General features: G+C 26.7%; 3 protein-coding genes across 3 annotated transcripts; 1 reads left to right on the top strand and 2 right to left on the bottom strand.

Moving 5' to 3' along the window:
- The first annotated feature begins 2985 nt into the window (after window positions 1-2985).
- LOC122851196 (dipeptidyl aminopeptidase-like protein 6) lies at window positions 2986-11195 on the top strand. The gene is made up of 14 exons (XM_044150278.1): window positions 2986-3220; window positions 4597-4758; window positions 5033-5185; window positions 5358-5485; window positions 5599-5810; window positions 5875-6142; window positions 6228-6581; window positions 6654-6982; window positions 8464-8627; window positions 8706-8848; window positions 9126-9320; window positions 9400-9560; window positions 9632-9843; window positions 9923-11195. Exons 1-14 carry the CDS (start codon window positions 3191-3193, stop codon window positions 10064-10066), a joined length of 2655 nt encoding a protein of 884 aa, XP_044006213.1. The 5' UTR covers window positions 2986-3190; the 3' UTR covers window positions 10067-11195.
- LOC122851204 (zinc finger protein 79-like) lies at window positions 10783-15600 on the bottom strand. Its single transcript, XM_044150290.1, has 6 exons — window positions 15161-15600; window positions 14931-15072; window positions 14648-14806; window positions 13091-13348; window positions 12812-12981; window positions 10783-11293 (listed from the first exon to the last, which is right to left on the bottom strand). The coding sequence occupies exons 1-6, from the start codon at window positions 15362-15364 to the stop codon at window positions 11084-11086; spliced, it is 1143 nt and encodes a 380-aa protein (XP_044006225.1). The 5' UTR covers window positions 15365-15600; the 3' UTR covers window positions 10783-11083.
- Window positions 15601-15817: 217 nt separating this feature from the next.
- LOC122851193 lies at window positions 15818-23206 on the bottom strand. The gene is made up of 17 exons (XM_044150274.1): window positions 23044-23206; window positions 22843-22970; window positions 22601-22763; window positions 22142-22536; window positions 21930-22064; window positions 21640-21874; window positions 21396-21553; window positions 20910-21320; window positions 19970-20822; window positions 19660-19890; window positions 19353-19583; window positions 19110-19269; window positions 18797-18940; window positions 18584-18729; window positions 18045-18452; window positions 17409-17943; window positions 15818-17044 (listed from the first exon to the last, which is right to left on the bottom strand). The coding sequence occupies exons 1-17, from the start codon at window positions 23111-23113 to the stop codon at window positions 16843-16845; spliced, it is 4605 nt and encodes a 1534-aa protein (XP_044006209.1). The 5' UTR covers window positions 23114-23206; the 3' UTR covers window positions 15818-16842.
- Between the last annotated feature and the right edge of the window lie 167 nt (window positions 23207-23373).

Raw genomic sequence — 23373 nt, 5'->3', positions numbered from 1 at the left:
AATTTTTCAAACATTAATTGTATAAATAGCTTTATGTTATTGTCAAAGTCTAAATAATAAACATATCCAAGGTAAGCAATTACAGTTATTTAATTTTTAAAATATATTTAAAATTTTTGAACTAATCAATGTTTCAGATGATGAAAAACTTGTTGATGCTGGTCATAATAATATTGAAGTTTAATTTGATATGTACATTATGCAGCGATAGATTCGGATGCGAAAACCAGTCCTCATGTTGGGCAGGATGTATGGGTTTGGCAAAAATGTGGTGTTATACAAAAAATGTAAATATATCGGAGGAAATTGGACACGATTATCTAGCAACTTGTCATAGAGACGACCAATGCGATCCATGTGCACCATGTTACGGTGCTTGCTGGTGGGCTCTCACACGATTGACATCTGGCTAACTGTCTCGGATTGTTACTGAACAAATTATTATTTGTTATCATTCCTTATCTTGTAGATATTATTATAATTATAATTTTTTCAATATCAATATAAATATTTGTATAGTAGACCTATATGTGTATAATAAATAAATAGATAAAAAAATGATTTCAAATTTTAAATTATTTCTAGGCTTTAAGATTTTGTCACACCAATTACAAAAATCTAAAATTTTTAAATTTTCATGATTACTTAATGATTTATTTTTCTTGTGATTTGTCAATTTGGAATGGCCATCACTCCATCGGGGTCTGATAAACCTTTCGAAGAATAATAATTTAATAATTCACAATCATTGTTTTTTGTATAATTAATTTAATTAATTTTTAAATAATAAATAACAATGTAAATTGGCAAAAAAAAAAAAATATAAAATTATTTAACAAGTGAGATTGATGGATTAATTTATTTTTAATAATTTTCTAAATTTATTGTATAAATTAAATTTTTAAATACGCATCAGTTATAGTATTAAAAAAAATTAAAAAAATTAAACGTAAATTATATTGATTAATTTAATTTATGTTTGTATGAAAATTTCGATGATGATGATAATCATTTTAACATGCGAGTTTATCTGCAATCAATTTCCCCAGCTACCCCAACTATTATTTATAATAATTGCGAGTAAAAATAATAATTATTTTTCATTAATTATTATAATTAAAACTAAATTACTAATTACGAAACAAAGGAAAATAAAATAAATGGATTATTTAAGTTAATCATTTGCGATATAATTATAGCTTTTAATATAATTCGTCGTCGTTATCCTATATATAGCTATTAATATAATTATAATTATTCAAATGTCGACTGTATAAATAGCTGTTGTTCTTTATGTTATTGTCAAAGTCTAAATAATAAACATTATCCAAGGTAAGCAATTACAATTATTTAATTTTTAAAATATATTTAAAATTTTCAAATAATCAATGTTTCAGATGATGAAAAACTTGTTGATGCTGATCATAATAATATTGGAGCTTAATTTGATATTTTTTGTCAGTTCATTACCAAGAAATTATGATGAAAATTATACTACTAAAATAAGTCGTGAAAAAAGATCATGCAGCGATAGAGGTGGTTGCGAAGAGGCATCAGGAAAATGTTGGGCAGGATGTATGGGTATCACACAAATGTGGTGCTATACAAAAAATGTAAATCTAACGGCGGAAACTGGACGCGATCACCTATTATACTGCAATATTAACAAAAGCGAATGCGATCTATGTGCACCATGTTTCAATTCGTGTGCGTGGCATGACCATATAACAGATAAGCCTGGATCACGTTGGCATCAAATGAATGCCGAACAAAGAAAGTATCTGAGATCGGGCTAAATATTGTATTTATGACTGATATATAAAAAGGTCATTACATATGTATCAGACGAAATTTTGATATCTCGAATATTTTTTGAGATATCGACATTACAACATATGTATTTTAACTTTTTTTTGGAATTGGAAAAAAATAAATAAACAAATTTTCGAGTATATGTTCAGGTGTATAATTATTTTAACAATGTTACTTTGCCCTAAAGAATTAAATTATATATTATAATTAATTTAATTTATGTTTGTATTAAAATATAAAAGTTGTATAAAATTCACTTATCAATTACAGAGATAAATAAAGAAATTATTATAATATATTTTTTAAATTCAAATAATGAACCCATTTATTGATTTTATTGAAATATAATATTATACAGCTATAAAATCTATCATCAATGAAAATGTCTGTTATTGATGAATCCAACCACCCAACAAATACTTTTTTATATATAAAAAATCTTTTTTTTTTCTACTAATGATGATGATGATTTTGTGTCTATAATCATTTTACATAATTGCATGCGAGTTTATCTGCAATGCGACAAGAATTTCCCCCAGCTTCCCATTTCTTTTTTATTTTTTAATATATTTTTTCCAAGTCAACACAAGTATACTAGGTGCCTATGAAATCATGGTACATCCGGTGCATCGTTAATGATTTAAGTATGCCTTGGGCGACATAAAACACCACATTGTATATGATTTATATGTTACAACTAAAGTATAGCTGCAATGTTGCAAAACATCTCGATAACGGTGCTTTATTTCCTTCGATAACATTTATCATTATAATTTCATTTCTATATATATTTATATGTTTTTTTTTTTTTATTGTTGTTGAAACTTTTTTTGCTTCTGTTTTTTATATTTTTTTATATGAAAAATATTATTGTTTACTCAGCAAACTTGACCAAAGAAAATTAAACAATAAAAAACCAACAAGTATACACGAGAAAACTCATTTTTCTTTTCCTAATTGCTTTATTTATTTATTTATTTATTTTATATTTTTTGTGATATGTTTTTTCCTGTGTCTTTTGTTGTCAATATTTTATTATTACTTTACGATAGAAATAAAAATATAATAGTCATAATAATAGTAATAATAATTTAGAGCAAGGGGATGCTGACAAAGAATATATTCTGCGCATTTTCTGGACCGCGCAAGCTCTCGCAGCATCACCACCGGGTTGATACTTTTTTTTTTTTTTTTGGAGGGTCATAATATTGTAGCCTCAGTATGTACTAATATCTCATAGACACCAAACAGTGCAAACTCAATAACTAAAAAAAAAATAAATAAAACTAAATATTTAATCTGGTTTTTTATTTTTTTTTCTGTTTTAAAAATCAACGATACTGATTGATGTTTTAATTTGTGATTATTCAATTGTGTAATGGCTGATCATGACATGTACGACGATGAGGTAAGTCAAAATAATAAATAAAAAAATTATATTTTATAACAAACAGCAATCGAAATTTTGTAATAATTATTTCATTTGAAATTTTTTTTCTCGCTTCATTACATTATTCCAGCTTGTTTCGAAATAAAAAAAAACAAAAAAATAATCACACATTTACAACGAGTAGTTAATTAATTTAGATTACTAATATTTATAATAATAATTAAATTATTAAAGCAACAAACTTTTTAAAAAGTTGCAAATAACCCCGCCGGCCGTCGCTGGATTATATCGATTCATCGAGCAGCACCAGCTGATGGCTTGCTTTTTTATTTTACTTCCGGGATTCATTGAAAAAAAAAAACAATATAATAATTAATTTGACTATATTGTCAATTTTATTTGGAATTATTTTCATATTGAAAAATATATATTTCTTTTGTGTATTTGAAATGTAAAAACAATGATTATGTTTAGTTGATTGGTTTGATGGACATTTAGACATGAGATATATATAAATGAGACAGGTCTCAAATGAAGCACGATGGGAGGTCATTTATTCTCAACACACGTGTGTTATTATTATCATCATCATCATCATCATCATCGTGACGGTGATGATATTTTTTTTCTCAACTTGTCCCTTTTTATAAATATATATTCGACCTTTTGATGAAAATTCAATTTAGCTCAGATCGTCTACAAATAAACTTTATTTTCTTCATCGTTTTTTTTAAATTTTTTTATAAATGTCAATATTTAAATTGACGAAAAAATTATTTCTATTATTAGAATATAATATTATTTTAATTAAAATATACGAGTCGTTCAGCGCATGTTCAGCCGAGATTCATTATTGTTTTTATTTTTTTTACATGAAAGCTTTAATTATCTTTAAAAGTATATACACTTTAATAATATATATGTGCAATTTACTTGATGAAATTTTAGAGATTTAAATGGGTGAAATTTTAGTATAGTTCAAGTATTTGGGGCGCGTGAAAAGCTGAGGTATTAGTTGTTAATTTTTTATTTGATCACTGGATTTGTAGAAAATTAGCTGTCAAAGTTTTAACAAAAAAAAAAATATATATATATTTAGAGGGATTTATCAAATTGTTCATCTCTAGGCACCTGTAGATTCGCATTGATTCGACAAGGACATTTTTTTTTATTTTTTTTATCTTTTTATCTGGGATAACAAAAATAACTAATCGTTTTTTTTTATCTCCTTTTGAATATCCCGACTATTATTTTTTTTTTCATTTGATCGATTGATTAACAGTCGATGATAGCTATTTGTGTGAAAAAAAAAAAAATAATTGGATCCCTTTTAATTTTTTTATTCTTGAATAGATTTTACGGATCGTTAAAATATTTTTTTTGATAATCAACAGGAATTGGTATCTTCAAATCCAAATCAAAGAAATTGGCGTGGAATATTAATTGCACTGCTTGTTATAATTGGTGTACTTTCACTTATTGTAACATCAGTTGTATTATTAACACCACCAGATGAAGGTCCTCGTGTACGTGGTGCTCGTTTACGTTTATCAGAGGTAATATAATATTATTTATTGATTATCTATAAATTGAAGGTCAATCAAACCTCATCAGTGTAATGAATTCAAGCGAAAATAAAAATATTTTATAATATATTAAAGAGGTCATGTTGCGAAATAAATAAAATATAATTCATCAAGTTGTCATCAAGATATGAATGTTGATAAATTTTCTAATTATATGTAGCTTGTTTGTGTTGTGTAAATAAAATAAAAAACACACACATATTGCAAAAAAAAATATAAAACATGAATACAAATTTGTTAATAGGTATTATCAGGTGAATTATCACCTCCTGCATTCAACGGTACATGGGTAAGCGGTAGACACATATGTTATCACGATCCTTGGGGTGGCATCTCTCTTCTTGATGCATCTGATCCTAATGTCACGTCTCAGAGTCTTATGCCCAATGAGACTTTTGTAAGTATTTATTTTCTTTAATTAAAAATAAAAGTCATTATTTATTTATTTATTTTATTTTTCAATGTTTTTCTTATCTTACTCAAAAGCATAAATAATAGAAATAAAAAATTTTTTATTTTATCTTGCCAATATAATTTTTAAAACAATTATTTGATTCATATTTTTTTAGCGAAGATTAAATCCAGCAACATTTTCACTGTCACCAGATCATCGTTATCTTTTATTGGCACAAAATGTTAAAGAACTATTTAGATACTCAAAATTGGCACAATACACTGTTTACGACATAAACACAAGGTTAGTATATTTATTTTTATTATTTTAATCTTGAATAATGATTCAAGGTTTTGTATTATTTTATTTGGTTTAAAAAATAACAATGTTTTTATGTGTTTTGTAATATTATCAAGGGAGACAATACCACTAACACCAAATCCAGTTAAATATCCACATCCATACTTGTTGCATGCACAATGGACACCAAGGGGACATGGTCTTGTTATGATACAAGATTATGATATTTATTATAAAACAAGTCCAACTAAAAGTGATGAATATCGTGTGACAGATACTGCTGTACCTGGTGTACATTCAAATGGTTTTCCTGATTGGCTCTATGAAGGTATTATATGTATTACTATAACATGTTAATTTAATTAAATAATGTTTTTTTCATAATTTATTAGAGGAAATATTAAAAAGTGCCCAAGCAATTTGGATGAGTAAAGATGGACACATGATGCTTTATGCAACATTTAATGATTCATTGGTTGAACAAATGCACATGTCATGGTTTGGTGAAGAAACTAAAGCACTTTATCCCGAGGTATGGTCACTGCGTTATCCAAAACCTGGTACACCAAATCCAACAATAAAATTATTCGTTGCTGACTTGGCAGATCCAGCTCATATAACAACAAAAGAGGTCAAGCCTCCCCCAGTCATTGAACGCATGTGAGTATTTATTTATCTATCTATCTATCTATGCGTAATGATGATAAATCAAATAAATTATTTTATTGATTGATGAAAAAATTAGAGATCATTACTTTACAACAGCATCATGGATATCATTGACTGAAATATGTGTAACATGGTTAAATCGTCCACAAAATATATCAGTTATAACTGTTTGTAAAAGTCCATTATGGCATTGTCAAGAAATTCAACGTGTCAGTGAATCACATGCATGGGTTGATACACCACCAGGACCACCAATATTTTCAACAAATGGAAGTACATATATTACAATTGCACCAGTACGTGATGGTCCAGCTGGTTATTATAAACATATTGTTTGGGTTAATGTTTTAAAAAAACAAATTGTACCACTTACACATGGTAAATGGGAAGCTGTTAAAATATTAGCCTGGGATCAAATAAACAATACAATGTAATTAATTTGCTATATAAGTAATAGATATATATATATGGACTTTTAATGTTCAATTTTTCAATTTTCTAGATATTTTATTGGTATTCCACCAATGAAACCAGCACAAAGACATTTGTATCGTGTTAGTTCAGTTATTCCAGTAACTGGTACATCATTATTACCAGCAACATGTATAACATGTGTTGTTGTACCAGCCCATGAAAATCATACATTATTAGCTGATCTTGATGAATATCATTTGGGAATTTCATCGTCTGGTCATTCACTTGGTAAAGATAGCATTGGTGATTGGTCTGATCAAGTTGATGCACCTGAAGAAGAACAAGAACAAGAACAGGAAGAAGATACGACTTCAGATATAACATCAAAAAGAAAGAAACATAAAAAATCTAAACAAGGTTTGTAATATTACTTATGATTATTTATTTTATTTAATCATTCATTTTATTTACGGTTTTTTGTTTTTTATTAATCATTGAGGCTACACCTGACTCAATTTGCTTGATGCACTTGTTCAACACACACACACGACATTTATTTATTTTTAAATATTATCATTCGTTTATTTTTTATTTTTATTAATTATCACTTGTTAAAGTTAATTTGATAAAATATTTAATAGAATGATAAGATAAAGCTGGTGTTAGGTCAATTTAGGAAATATTAATTAATAAAAAAAAAATCATATAGGAATATCTTGTAAAAGAAAATTAGAAGAATAGAATTTTTTTTTTTTCATATTATCGAAAAAGTTTCTCGACAGCTGGCTGATTTATTGGAACTGATGGTCGTTTATGTTGCTGATGAACACATTGGATCACTGTGGGGCATCTACAATTGATTCAAGGTAGAACCTTGGTATTAAAAATACGAAAACAATATACAAAATTTAACAAAAAAAAAAAAAAATATCAAGCAATTTGCAAACACAATGCTTTTTTTAGATAAATCAAAAATTAAAAAAACGAATCAAGAAAATTTGAAAAATAAAAAAATCTATTTTTTATTTTCTATTGAAAAGATTGAAAAAAATTATCAGAAATATAAATATATATTTGTGTTTCAATATTATAATTAATCAGTTACTTTTTTTTTTTTTCTTTCAAATTTAAATACAAATGTATATGTGTGTGTGTGTGTCAGTGTGAATGCCATGAATTAATTGCAGGATGTGCTTTAATCGTATATATTTTATTATAAATTTATTTATTGTTTTATATATAAATATATAATTATTAAATATAATAGATACATAGAATTATGTTTTTTTTTTGTCTGTTAAATGTCTATATATTAATTAATTATATTTATTTAGCATCAAAGTGATTTTAAACGAAAAAAAAAAATTTATTTTCATTTTCATTCAAGCGCATGTGTCCTTGATAAATATAATCCGATATAAATGATTAATTTATTTCAAATATCCACTTTAAATAAGAGGATTTAAAAAAAAAAAAAAAGAAATTTGTCGCGTGACTTTTTGATTGAATTTTAAAAAATAAATTAAAAATACGTTTGTCGTGAAAAACAAGAGACTTTGCGTGATCAAAGGTAATAAATACTCTTTGATTTAAATTTTATTTGAAAAAAAAAAAAAAGAAATTATCAATTAAATAATTAATTACAATGTGTTTAATTATATATTTTTTCACTATACAAAAATGTTGTGTTTAATGTGTCGTTATTGTGATCCAACAAATCGGCATGAAAAATAATATTTTTAATAATCTAAATATTATCTTTATGTATCGTTGTATACTCACAAACAAAAAAAATAAAAATAAACAAAACATATCTATCAATTAACAATATAATTAACAGAAAAAATAATAATAAAAAGCGTTTGTTAAATAATTAAATTATTGTGATGATTTTTCAGGACGTGTTCAAGCTTGTCAGTATCACGCAGCAAGTTTTCCAGTTGGTTTGGAATTTTTTGTTCTGGAATGTCTTGGTCCAGGTGTGCCGACAGTATCACTCTGGAAAACAGAATCACCACAGCCAAGATTCATTGCAGTTTTACAAAATAATACGGAACTTCAAGTAAGCCTAGCTTTCATTTATAATCTAAATAATTTCATCATATATAAAAATAATATATTTATGTTTATTTGTTTGAAGGAAAAAATATCAAAAATAGCATTACCACAAATTAAAACATTTCCAGTGCAAATAAGTGGTGGTTACAATGCTCAGGTGAGACTTTATTTACCACCTGGTCTTCGTGAAGATGAAATAACACGTTATCCAATGGTTGTACAAGTGTGAGTATCAAAAAACCATAATATTTTTATTTTTTTATTTTTTCAACTTCTTGGTATATATGTATATACTTCTATATAGAGGTAATGATCTTGAACATTAGCTTTAAAAATTACCATTCAATGTAAAAAAAAATAAAAACACTGGAATGTTTGACCATTCCTTTTTTTTTTTTTTTTCTTTAGATAATTATATATATATTTTATTTTTTTTTGCCATTCACAAGATATAAACACACCTTGTGATACTTGAATAATTTTTTGTATTTATTTTTTAAAGTTATGGAGGACCTGGAACACAATTAGTTACAGATATGTACAAAATCGATTGGAATACATATTTGTCAAGTAGAAAAAATGTTATTGTTGCACAAATTGATGGTAGAGGAAGTGGAGGACAAGGCTATAAAATTTTGCATGAAGTTTATTATCGACTTGGAACTGTTGAGGTTGCAGATCAACTTGAAGTCAGCGAGTAAATAATATAAAATTTATTTATTTCAATAATTTTGTTTTTTTTTTTTCTTAATTAATAAATGAATGAAATTATTTAGATATTTGAGAGACTCATTGCCATTTGTTGATAAACGACGTGTTGCCATTTGGGGATGGAGCTATGGGGGTTTTGTGACAGCATTGGCATTGGCTCAACCTGATCAAGATGTATTTCAATGTGGCATAAGTATTGCCCCAATAATATCTTGGAAACTTTACAGTACGTTTTTTGTTATTTTATATCTATAGTACTATAGTTTAGTCATAATAATATATTTTTGATTAAAATAGATTCTGCATATGCTGAAAGATACATGGGTTTGCCAAATGTCACATCAAATTACAAAGGATATGCTGAGTCTGATGTTTATAATAAAATTGAATATTTACGTAATAAAATGTTTTACATAGTTCAAGGTACTGCTGATAATAATGTACAATTTCAACAGTCAATGACACTTGCTCGGCATCTTGCCAAAAAAGGAATACTATTCAGACAGCAGGTTTAATATTTATATACTTTTATATATTTTTATGTATTTTAATATTATCGTATATAATTATTTAATTTATGTTTTGTAGGTTTATCCAGATGTTAGTCACAGTTTAACTGGAGTTACTGGACATTTATATTTATCAATGGCACAATTTTTAGATGATTGTTTTACAAAACAAGTACCTGTTGAAAGAAAAGCTGGATTAACTGGTGGTGGATCAGAAATATAGCATCTTTTTGATAAATTTAAAAGCTAATTATATATATTTTAAAATAACGTTATTGGGTGATACGGGATCAGTTAGATTAGAATTTCAGATCCGGGATGAATTAATAATTTTAATGAAGGGTAAAACAATGGAACAAATAAACAAATCAATTTAAAAAAAAAAAAAAAAATCTAATAACAAACTAGTGAAAAATAATTTTTAAAAAAAATAATCAAATATATTTATCTCCAACTTGTGTTCCAAGTTCTTCTAGAAAAAAAAATTTTCAATTAAAACAAAAAAAAAAATCTTGTTGTTTGTTTTTCTTGAGCTATGAGCTTACGAAAAAAAGCTCTATTTTTTTTGTTTAAAAATTTTACAGTAGAAAATATATAGTTAAGTAAATAATATATAAAATTTTAAAACAGATATATTTATTGAAAAAATAATTATTATTATTATTATAATATAATTTTATTTAATAATGAAAAAATGTTTTGCATTTATAATTAAAATTGCAATATATTGATGATTTTAAAAATAATGATAATTAATTCAGCACACATATTTAATGTACCTTTAGTTTAATAAATTCATGTTGATAATATTATCAAGTAAACAATAATAAGCACAAATAATTCTATTTGAAAAAAAAAAAAGAAAATTACAACGTAGTTTAATCTGTAATAATAACTAATTAATTAATTAACGATTGCAAAAAAAAAAAATAAAATATCGAAAGAACTGAAAATCAATAATAATTGTATGATTGAAGCAATCAAAAAAAAAAAAAAAAATTTACTTAGGTAGTTGAATAATCAAAGTCTTTAAAAGTTGACTAAAAAAAAAAAAAAAAGATTGAGTTAATGTCTGGCACATGAATTCGTAATCTACTTGACTTTTTAAATGAGTATAAATGTCATCTACTTCAAATGATTCATGATTGTATTTTTTTTTCGTTTTTTTTTTTTTTTTTTGAATAAAAAATAATATAAAAATGAAAAAAGAAAAAATGTATTTTCAAGTGATACAAGTAAATCAAGAGTCAGACTTGACAAACTTGGTCTTGTTTGAGCAGCGTCCGAGATGCAGTAGCATGTGATTCTTGAGATTTGTTGGTTTACTAAAACCACGACTGCAAATGTGACATCTGAATGGCCATAAACCATTGTGAACATACATATGACTCTTCAAATCACCAGGTGTTGGAAATGATTTTGAGCATTGTGAGCATTTATGTGGTTTTTCCTTGAAAAAAAAAAAAAACAAAAACAAAATAAAAATACATTTTCAAATTTTTTAAATCATTATCATTAATATAATTAAAAAAAGCTTTCTATAAAAAATATATATATATCAATAAATACTTTGTTATTAACTATAAAATTTTTCCCAAAAAAAAAAATAAATGAATAAAAAAAAACTGTTTAAATAATGAATAAAAATGATTTTTTTTTCCTCTTATAATATATAGTACAACACACATAAATGAAGAAATAAAAAAACAATCAAAAGCTCATCACAATTTCATTCACATCCTTAACACACAAGTGAAAATAAAAAAAAAATAAAAAAAATAAAATAACAAGCTGAGCAGTAAAAACGTCGACGATTAAACGCTACTCTGTTAATTCGTTTAAATTTATCGGGCGTTAAAACGACTTTGTGCCTTATATAAAACGCCGATTTGTGATCCTCGTCGTGTTAAACCAGAGGTGAACTCGTCGTGTTGAGAGAAAATAAGGTAATTTAATAAAAAAAAAGTACGTGTGTGCAACAAGGACACTTGTCTATATATGGCAAAAGAATTAAATAAATAAATAAAGCACAGATGAACATCAGAGAAAGAAAAAAAAATATATATCTTTTTAAACATTTTAAAGCACGCACAAGTTTAAAACTCAATGTTATACATATACATACATATAATATAATATAATTGTACGCATATACATATATACATGTAGCTAAAGCAAAAAAAAAAACAAGAGCATATGAAAAAAGCAAAAAAAAAAATATATATATATCGTAAAAAAATAAAATAAATGAGAGTAAAAAAAGTCAGTTGTATCTTGAAGCAGTGGATGAACACAGCCGGAGGATACATTGGTTCTCTGTCTCTCTAATTGGATTGCATTCCAAGCGGTAGCAAGTAATGGGCCAATTACAGTAGCTGATGGCAAAGCCAGCCTATATGGTCGTCTTTTCATTCTCCTTCTTTCTATACCCCTTTTTTTTATTTTTTATTTTATTTTTTGTTACTCCACTTTTGCCCCCACATATAATATATCCAGATAAATACATACAGATATATATATATTCAACTAAATTCGCAACTGGATTTTTACCGTCTCCATAGCTCCTGATATCATTACATTCGAAAAATAAAAAAAAATAAATAAAATCATCAAGGGTAAGAAGAGAAGGAGATTAGAAAAATTCTCTATACATACGTACTTTTATAAATAATATATCCACAATTTCCGTTCTGATTAATGAAAAAGTAATAAACGACTTTGAAAAAGTATCTGTGTGTTGTTTTTATTTATTTAAATAAATTAAATATATAAGTTGGATTATTTATATGTTATTTAAAAGACATTAAATGCCTTCTGGGTTTACGCGATACGGAAATGTCGGCAATTTAAAATCAAATGAATAAAAATACACATATGCAAACATGTATCATTTGAATTTAAATGCATAGACGACTTTTGATAATAGCATTATATTCAAACGGATATTTATATTTATTGTTAAACTTACTTTGATATGCGTCATACGATGATAGTATAAATTTGATGATGCTGTAAATTTTTTACCACAAACAAGACATTGATGTGGTTTTTCACCACTGTGAATACGTTTGTGTGTATTTAAAGATGATGATGTTGAAAAACCCTTATTACAAACCATACAGACATGTGGTTTTTCACCTGAAATCATTAATAATAATAATCATTTTAAAAAAAAATAATAATTTCGAGTTGTGGTTTTTATTATATTATATATATTTCTTAAGAATTATTTGTTATTGTTGAGGACCTGTGTGTGTTCGCATGTGACGTTTTAATAGTGATGGACGATCAAAGGATTTGCCGCAAACTTCACATGGTAAAAGTACACGTTCACCACGTTTAACTGCAGTTGTCAAAACACTACAATCAAGTTGATCATTGACTAGGGATACACGTGATGATGATGATTCTTCAGATGTTGATTCATAATCATCAGCATCTGATACAGATATTGATATTTTTGGTTTACGTGTTAAAAGACTTGTTGATAAATCCAATGGTGATTCTGTTAAATAAATAATTAAATTATTTTAAAAATTAATAGACATTTTTATGTCTCTGATATTTTTAATTGAATCATCAAAATATTTTATTTATATATTTACTTTAGTTTAACTGATAAATTTTCAATTAAATATCTTTACCGCATTTTATCTTTTCATATACATATGCGTAAAAAGCTTTTTTCATTTATACATATAATAAGATAATAAATAAATAAATAAATTAATGATGATGATTATTTTTTTATATCAAGTTTAAATTTAAATAAATCAAGATGCGAGTTTTTGAAAGAATAAAAAAAAAAAAAAAAGTCCATCAAAGTTGAGCGAGTTATTTAAAAATATCCTTCAAAACAATGGATTGAAAGGATTTAAAATATATATATAGTATTTAGATTTAAAATGTAAACTAGCTATACCAATATATAATAAATAAAATAAAATTTAAATTCTGAATTTGGGGTATAGAAGAGGAGCTTACAACAATGGTAAGAAAAATAAATAAATTGACATGATATTTGCAATGGCGTTCGCATTTAAGGGCACATATAGAGTGGGTTTGGTCCGACTCGAGTCAAGTTGCCGACGTCTTTGGTATACACCGGCAATTGTGGGTAATCGAGCAACGAATGAAGAAGCACACTGCAGTGAGCAAAAAAAAAAAAAAAATGAAATAATCAATTGGGGAGGAAGAGGAGGGAATAAAATAAAGTCAAGAAGCAAGGATAGAACTTTTTTTTTTTTTAAAAAAAAAAGTAAAACTGCTTACAAATCTGAAATGCAAATACGTGCTGGAATTTTTTTGTCGGTTTCAGATCACAAGAAATTTACCGCGTTTGTGATTCAAATATGTATCCACCCAGTCAACGAGAAACTAAAGGACAGTACAATGGATGGGTGGTTAACGCATAGACGGCCCTTACTTTCAAACTTCTTGCTACTGTATACAACATTTATTTATTTATTTTTTTTTTTTTTTATATAAAAATATACTTGTATGATCATTTTTTTTTTCTCTCATTTTTTTTCTATATACCAATCGAATTGAGAAGAAAAAATAAAAAAATGATCAATGAAATTTAAACTTGATTTTGTGTTAACTTTTTTTGCTCGAAAATAAGTACATGTTACTTATATTTTTAAAAATATATAATTTTTTTTGGGCTTTTCTTTTGGGTTGAAAAAAAAAGTTGTATTGAAAGACATATTGAATGATTTTTTTTATCAATGAAAGCTTTACATAATAAATGAGAAAGAAAAAAGTATATTGAGATAAATATATAGTGAATATATAAACTTACCAGAAAGTATTGAGTCAATGCTGCACCTGTAAATATCTGAATGCGAACAGACGTCACGCGATATAAAGACAAGATCCTCGTGGGATGATGCTGGTAGAAACCAGGCGACGAGCTCCGTGTCTGGCTGGACATCCTTGATTACTTCAAATATTGGCTCACCTGCATTCATGAATAAAAACACGTTTTTCACCCTTTTTACTTTTTTGCTTCATTGATTTATATATGTATTTATTTTTTATTTTTCATCAGACACAAATATAAATTAATAAATTATTAAAATTACCTTTAACTTTTGTGCCAATTAAATTGACCTGATCATTGTAAGTTTGAACAATACGTAAAAATCTGATCCAATTACACTTGCGATGTGTATGATTGTACTCGGACATTGATACTTCATCGTAACATCCATACTCACGTCGAATCTAAAATTAATAATAAATAATTTATTAAACAACTTGGTATATTATTTGAAGTTTTTTTTTTTTATTGAAAAACAAAAGTGTTACTTACATCATTATCATCAAGAAGTGAATACAAATCAATCTTGTCATACCTGATGGATCCTTGAAATGGATAAATCAGAGTACCAGCAGGTATAAAGACTGTTGAACAAACCGATATCCTCACATCTCCATCTTCCTTCTTGTGTGGTCGATTAATATCATTAGCAAGTGCCAAAGAAAATTCTTTAGGTATCAAAACACACGTTTCCATTTTTTTAAATTTTTTTACTTGTTAATAAATCAATTTATCAATCAATCAATTAATATATCAATCTTCAAGTCAAGTCAACCAAAAAAAAAAAAAAACTAAAAGAATTTAAAATAATAAAAAAATTATGAATGAATATAATATAAACACACGTATTTTGTCTTGTTCACACGACGATGCAAGGTGCAAGATCCTCGACTGACTGGATATTGGATTAACCGAGTGATCTTGACCTTGCGACGGTTTATAGCAACCAGGCATTTGCTACCGAATGGGTAGCTCACTGTGCCCCTCCTTCTCTCCATCTCATACAACATCCAATATATATACAAGCTCCACCTACTATTTCAACTTTATCCTCATGCACCATCTGAATAATATACAACAACAACAAAAACAACACTAAATATATTGAAAAAATTGAGACCAATGCAACCACCAACAACAACAACAACAACTGTACCATCTAATCTAGAATAGATAGTTGTTGTTGTTGTTGTTGATGACAAGGAAGCTGTCTTTGTTACTTTATTTGTTTTTTTTTATATCAAAATATATTTATTTTTTAAACATCCCCACAAGTATCTCCTTTCCTTTCCATATATATCACAATTTTATCCTTTCCTTTCCTTCTTTCAACTTCCCTTCTCTTTGGCAATTCTTGTATGCATGTATATGTATATATAAATATAATCCCACCTCATCATCAACTCACTGAATCGTGTATACTTAGTTTGAGAGAGTCCACGTGGGCGAGGCACCTGTCGTCCAATATCTGTCCGTAATTTTTTTATATTTTTTCTATATCATTTTTTTTTATCAAGGTATATCTTTCTCCTTTTTTTTTCTCTTTATTTTTTTATATATGTATAAAGCATTGGTGAACCTGTCTTAAACACGTTTTATTTCTTCAAGTTCTCTCTTTGAATGTTATGCTCTCGGGATGTCTTGGTTGGTACACACACAACATCGAAAAAGATCGCCTGCCAACTTTTAAACTTGCAAAGGATTGTTTTTATCTTTTACTTTTTTGATGATCTTTTTTTTATTTTGCTTCAGCATCACCATATACCCATCAGCATTTTACATTTTAACCGCACTACGTCCCTTCTCTATATTCGACACGTTTATAAAATGTGTATAAACCTTTGCGTGATTTTTTTTAAGATACCCCTCTTCTGATGATGATTTTATTTATTTATTTATTTTTTTCTTCATCGTCTTCTGCTTCTTCTTCTACTTCTTCTTCATCATTTCTTTTTTTTTTCAACTTACTTGATATAGTATTTATTTATTTTATTTTATTTTTTATTTGGCTTCTTGATTTTTTCTGCTGCTGCTGCTGCTGATTTTTTTTTTTTTTGTTTTCTCAACTACCTACTTGATTCACGTCGATTTTATTTAGTTGTTTTTTTTTTTTTATTTAAATTTTTAATTAAGAGAATTAATTATCTGGTTAAATGACAATTATTATACTGGTACTATTGATGTCCAAGTAAAGACTCAGCTTCTTCTTCTTCTTCTTCTTGTTTCATTGATAGATTTTTATTTGATAAATTTTGAAATTTTTCATACACTCTTCGTGGTGTTGATTTTATTGGTGATTTTTTTGGAATTGATTCATGTTTTTTTTGTTGATAATTAATATTCTGTGACATTGCACCCTTTAGACTTTCTTGAAACCTGTAAAATTGATTTGTTTTTTTTTTCTCATTATATATATCATCATTAATCTTGTATTTTTTTAATCGATAAACTTGATTAATATTTTTTTATCTCAATTCATAAGGAAGTAATTTGCTAGTGCTCGTTTCACTCATCTTTTAAATAAAATAAAAAAAAACACGTGACTTGAATCTGATAAGAAGTTTCATCTAACGCACATGTCCACTTAACATAACAGAAAAAAAAATATAAAATATAAAATTCTAATCAAATTAATCAATCGATAAATTAAAAATTCAATATTAAAATTATCAAGAATAAATGTCAAAGCAAAAAAAAAAAAAAGACTGAAGTAAATATTATAAATTTAAATAAATTTTACCTAATGTACCAATTTGTTGTTATAATAGTAACAACAGTAATAATAAAAAATATAATAAAAACAGACATAGCAACAGTGGTTTCATTGGGCATCCAGCCAAATATTGCTTTAGTCATATCATCTTCCATTAAATATGTTCGCCAATTTGGTGGTCCAATGACATTAATATCAATAGCATTTGTTGTCCAATTGAATTTATGTTGATTTTGTAAAACATGACACTCCCACAATCCTTGATGACTTGAATTAACATTATCAATATGATATGTATTAGCAGCCCATGACATATTTGTTGTATCATAACTTTTCCATATATTTTTATCTTTGGTCCAGTATATTTTTAAGTTTGAATATTGATAACCAAGTACCACGCAATGACAAGTTAAATCCATGGACAACGTTTCACGAAGTGTCACGCTTGTTCTGACAGGAAGCACCGACAGGCTCACAAGTTTCATGATCATATGTGTATCGTCTATACGATGCAGTGTGATCGCATAAACACCCGAGTCATTCACCTCTGCTCGATTTATAACTGCAACAAACAAGTTTATAAATCAAGAGAAATTTTTATTTAATATTATACATATATACTCAATCCAAATGACATTTATATTTATAAAATATTATACTAACTAATATTGTAATTTTTAATTTTTACTCTATCATCAGTAAAAAACATGTATATTCCATTATGAGTCCAGTAAATTTTTGGTGAATCTAATGAATCACGTACAACAGCATCAATAACATCACGATCAACAGGTATATTGATAGCCTGATCCTCTTTGACAATCAATGATGTATATTTATTCATAATTTTATCTCTAATAATATCAACTGTATTTTCAGTGATATCACCACAAAGTATTGAATTACATGTACCAGTTAATATACTTGGACCAGTACAAGGTTTTCCTTTGACATTTGGAATTGGATTATTACAAATACGTGTACTTGTACCAACACCACCATTGCAACTTGCACTACATGCCCAAGGGCCCCATTCAGACCATCCACCATCCACAGGCTCACCGTCAATGTCTTGACAACAAAGTCATTATTTAAGTGAGATAAAAAAAATAAAATAAATATACACACATTCTTTATAATCTATTATTATTGTTATTATTATTATTATTATCATCAACAAGTTTTGTATTGAATTGAGTTACCTGGTGGCAAGCAATTTGCTGTCCAAGTTGCCCAACCACCTTTATCGACAGACAACGAAAAAAAGTAGAATAACAAGGGCGATGTATGCTCATAATTGAACACGAGTGTTCCATTCCAAACTACATTGATTGTATTATTAAACCATCTGTAAAATTATATAAATTTTATTTTTTTTTTTAAACTTGATTATAAATAAATAATAATTTATTTACAATATTGTAAAATTTGTCCATGTATTTTGAGTGAATAAATTTGGTGTATCAATTTTTTCTTTATGAAATATTTTAACATTTGGATGAGTGTTTTTGAGAAAAAATATCCACTGGTTCATTTCCCCCAGGGTAAGAGCAAAGTACCTATTACGAATAAATATTATCGATTATCATAAAGAGAAAAAAAAAAAACAAAATAAAATATTATGTATATACACATGTGTTGATTAAATGCTTCTGTAAGAATTATTTTAAACATGCTATTGGCAAGTGAATATGTGAATATGTGAATATAAAAAAAAATAAATAATACTCAGAAGTTGCTGGAAATAAAATAAGAGGTATTAAAACGACCCCACGTGCTCGAATCATCAGTTCAAGACGATTTGATGTTGATAACATCTTGGTATTCCAAGTTGACACTGGTATTATTCTGTTAAATTTATCAGTATCAACTATTTCAACTGGACAACCTTCAATCCATAAAACCAACACAACTGTCATCATTAAAATTGTTTTAAATATATATTATCTTTTCTTTTTCTTTTTTTTTTACCAGAATTACAATCAAATGAAACACCAATTGTTCGATCACCTTCACTTGTATAATAATAATAAACTGGTAAAAATGCATCATCTGGTCTTGAATGTTCCCAATCAAATAGTGGACTTGTTGAACCTTCATAAAAAACTTGTACTTTACCACGTGGTATTTTAATAACAAAACTACTCCATTTACCAATATATAATAAATGAGGAAGTGTTTTTTTCATAACAAGTGTTATATCTTTAATTAAAAAAAAAATTAATTGATTAAGTAATTATTATTTAAAATATTTGTTTTTTTTTTTTTTTTAAATTACCAGTTGTTTCACTTTGATAATACAAAAGTACTTTTTCATTATTTGCAGCACCAATTTTAAGTATATATCGTGACTTGAATCCATCGTCAGCAAGAAATACAAAAGTTATTGAATCCGGATGATCTGGTTCCCAAGCCTTCAGGGCAAAATGAAGTCCATCTAAACGATGCTCAGGTAGAATATATAAACGTCTACCAATACCACTTCCACGCACAAGAAATGTACACTCCTCTAAATATTAAATTATAAAAAAAAAATAAATAAATATAATACCTATATATTTATTATTTCAACAATAAAAATATATCACCTGGTTTTTCACAATCTTTAACATCACACAAATCTTGTGGTACATTTGGATCAGTTGTATAACACCAAGTACCAGCAATACTTCTTGATGGATCACGACAATAATTACTAGCATTTTTAGCATTTTGTTCTGGATAAAGAGTGTCATTTAAATATGCTGGATCAACTTGATGACGGAATACAATTGGTGCTGATGATTTAGTTACATCAGGTGAATTTAATTTATTATTGTCAATGGTATAATTCATAAATTCCATACTACTTGTATCACGTAAAATTTTGTCATCAGAATATTTAATATTTTTATCATCAAATGAGTCGACGATATCATGAATAGCCTTTGGCGCCATCGTATCCTCATTTATCCCGGACAACTTATTTTCTTCTTCTTCTTCTTCTTCTTCATCATCATCATCTTTTTCTTCTTCTGCTTCTTTATCTTTTTTTTGCTCTTTTTCTTTTTCATTTATATTACTATTAAAAGTTGTTTGAAGTCCTGATGGCCTTGATACATCATACCTTGTATTTTTTAATATATTATCATTATTATCATTATTATTATTATTATTATCAATATTGATCACCCAACTTGCACATTTACGACCAGATCTTGTTGTTGATAATGTACCAATATAATCATTTGCTGTACCAGCCATACGACACTCTAATGATCTACATGTACGTATTGAACAATAATTTTTAATGATATTTAAATTTTTATTATTATTATTATTAAATACATAGCAGTATGGACCATTTGTATCTTGAGTTGGATTTTTACATTTATTTGTAGCTTGTAATAATGTTGATTGATCGATAAATAAATAATTATTATTTTTTTCATTATCAGGAATCTAAAATAATTAATAAAAAATAAAATATATGTAATTGAAATTGTTGTTGTTGTTTTTGTTGTTGGTATATATTTTTTTTATTTTTACTTCGTTGGCGATCCATGGTATACATGGTAAATCTTTGACTGTGGTCCATTGTGAACCGTTGTAACTAAAATCCAATGTATTGGAAATGCAATTTGGTGGTGTGGGTATTTCAACATTGTCGGCATCTTCGGGTGCACAAAAGAACGTCCAATGGGCAATTACGTCGTTGCTACCAAAACTGAACCATCTGAGACTACTGAACAGGTGCTCTTTTGCATATAAAATCTCATCATTGCCATAGTATCTTTTTGAAAAAAGCCGAAAATGAGAACCAAATAAACTCACTGTAAATTCATTCCATTTCCAATAATTTAATATATTTAAACTTTGTATATTTTTTAAATATAATTTATTTGCTTTTTCAGATGATTGATGAGTCAGTGTTATTGAATTTTCATGATCAATTGCAAGCTTTTAAATTGAATTTTTATAATTAATATTTATATCAATCATAATTAATTTATTACATATAATTATTATTATTACCTCAACAGATGGATAAATACTTCCTGGTGTTTGATAAAATTTTATATAAATTTCTTGATTTGCACGAACATAAAAATTTATATCAAAACTTATATTATTTTTTTTAATTGGCAAAACATTTATATATTCTAATCCAAATGTTGTATACACTTCACATACTTGAAATTTCAAAAAAAAAAAAAAAAACAATATAGGTATATCTTTATCAAGTTAATGACGAAAAAAAATGATTGATGAATTTTACCTTCATTGCAAAATTCAGTACTCCACAAGACACCAGTTCCCATTAAACCATAGCTAAGAAAACTATCTTTGAACGTACTTGAAATTGTATTTTCTTTAGCATACTCATCGATAAATATTGGCTTGCTCGAGCCTTCTTGAGTAACTGATATAAAACCATCTGCCCAGTTGACTGTAAGTGGTGTCCATTTGGAGCCTAATATAATATTTGGAGTTGGTTCCAATTGAACTTCATCCTAGATGAAATTAGTCGTTAATATTTAATTTTTATTTAATTGTAATAGAACGTACATCATCGTCATTTGGATATATTTGTCCAGTTCCACTATTTGATATTATAATTTCAGTTCCAGCTCGCCAATCTTGAGCAATATGTTTAGAAGAAGTTGGTATTGGTAAAAGACTGAGTAGTAGTCTAGCTTCACCCTTTAAATATTATTATACAAAATTATAAATGCTTTTTTTTTATTTTTTATATTTGTATTAATTAATTGCTTTCATACATCTAGCTCATCATCAGGATTCCATAACTTGATCCAAATTTTTAAACTACCAATTGACTTGTGAATATTTTTAATTGTCGAATAAACTGAAGAATTTCTTGTATAAACAAGACAATTTTTATCATCACAAAATGAAACATCACAATATTGTTTTTTAACATATTCATAATTTTCTTCTTCAACCCAACACCAAGGTCCACCAATATCATTATCAGGATTTCGACAATAATTTTTAGCTTTTTCTCTAGATAAATCTGGAAATTTTGAATTTTGATATTTTTCAGTAAGTCCCGTTTGTTGAACTCTTTTTTTGTCCCAAGTTTCACATTTATTATTTGATGCGCTTTTATTACATTTGCCAGCGTATTCAGCTCCAACTCCAGTTATCCTACACTCTAATATTCAATTTAAAAAAATAAGCAGACATAACTCATGTATGTATTTTTACCAGATATATACCACCAAAATTACAAAGTGGAATTCCACACTCATCATCAATCAATGATGGATCCAGTGTGTAACACCATGGACCTCTTGGATCTCTTGTTGGATTTCTGCAATAATTTTTAGCCAGTTGCATTGATTTTTCTGGAAAATCATTGTTTTCAATACCAGGATGAACCTGAGATACATAACAGTCATTTATACAATATATTTGTTTTTTACTTGAATTATATTTTCAATGAATTTAACAAACGTACTGAATGAATTTGACCATGTCCATACCATGATTGACAACGAATATCACCAGCTGTTGTTCCTTTTTGTCCTTTATACTCAATTCCAAATTGTGTTAATTTACAATTATTTAAATCTGTTGTGTTTATCACTTTGTTTGTAACAATATAAATTTATTTTAATATTAAATTTGTTGATTAGTTTTTTTACTATATTAAACTTACTGGCTTGTGCAATTGTTGATTCAATTATATTGGCAATTATAACCATCAATAATTCAACAAATATCAACATTGTTAATTGATTTTTTATATTTGTTATAATTAAATTTTTTATAAATTGTGTTTTAATTAAATGTTGCTTGTGATGTACAAATGTGGCAAGAAAAACAAGCTGTACAAATTAAAACTAAAATATACCTAAATTTCATATTATTACAGTGCTAATGCAATTTGTAAAAATTATGATACAAGTATTTTTTGATATAAAATTAATTGAATAAATTAAAAATAAATAACTTACAATGTCATTTGAAGTTGATAAGTTGATGACGC

The sequence above is a fragment of the Aphidius gifuensis genome, linkage group LG3, assembly GCF_014905175.1.
Source record: "Aphidius gifuensis isolate YNYX2018 linkage group LG3, ASM1490517v1, whole genome shotgun sequence".
Classification (NCBI taxonomy): domain Eukaryota; kingdom Metazoa; phylum Arthropoda; class Insecta; order Hymenoptera; family Braconidae; genus Aphidius; species Aphidius gifuensis.
Note: the sequence above shows the minus strand (reverse complement) of the source record. Positions and strands in the feature narration are given on the sequence as shown.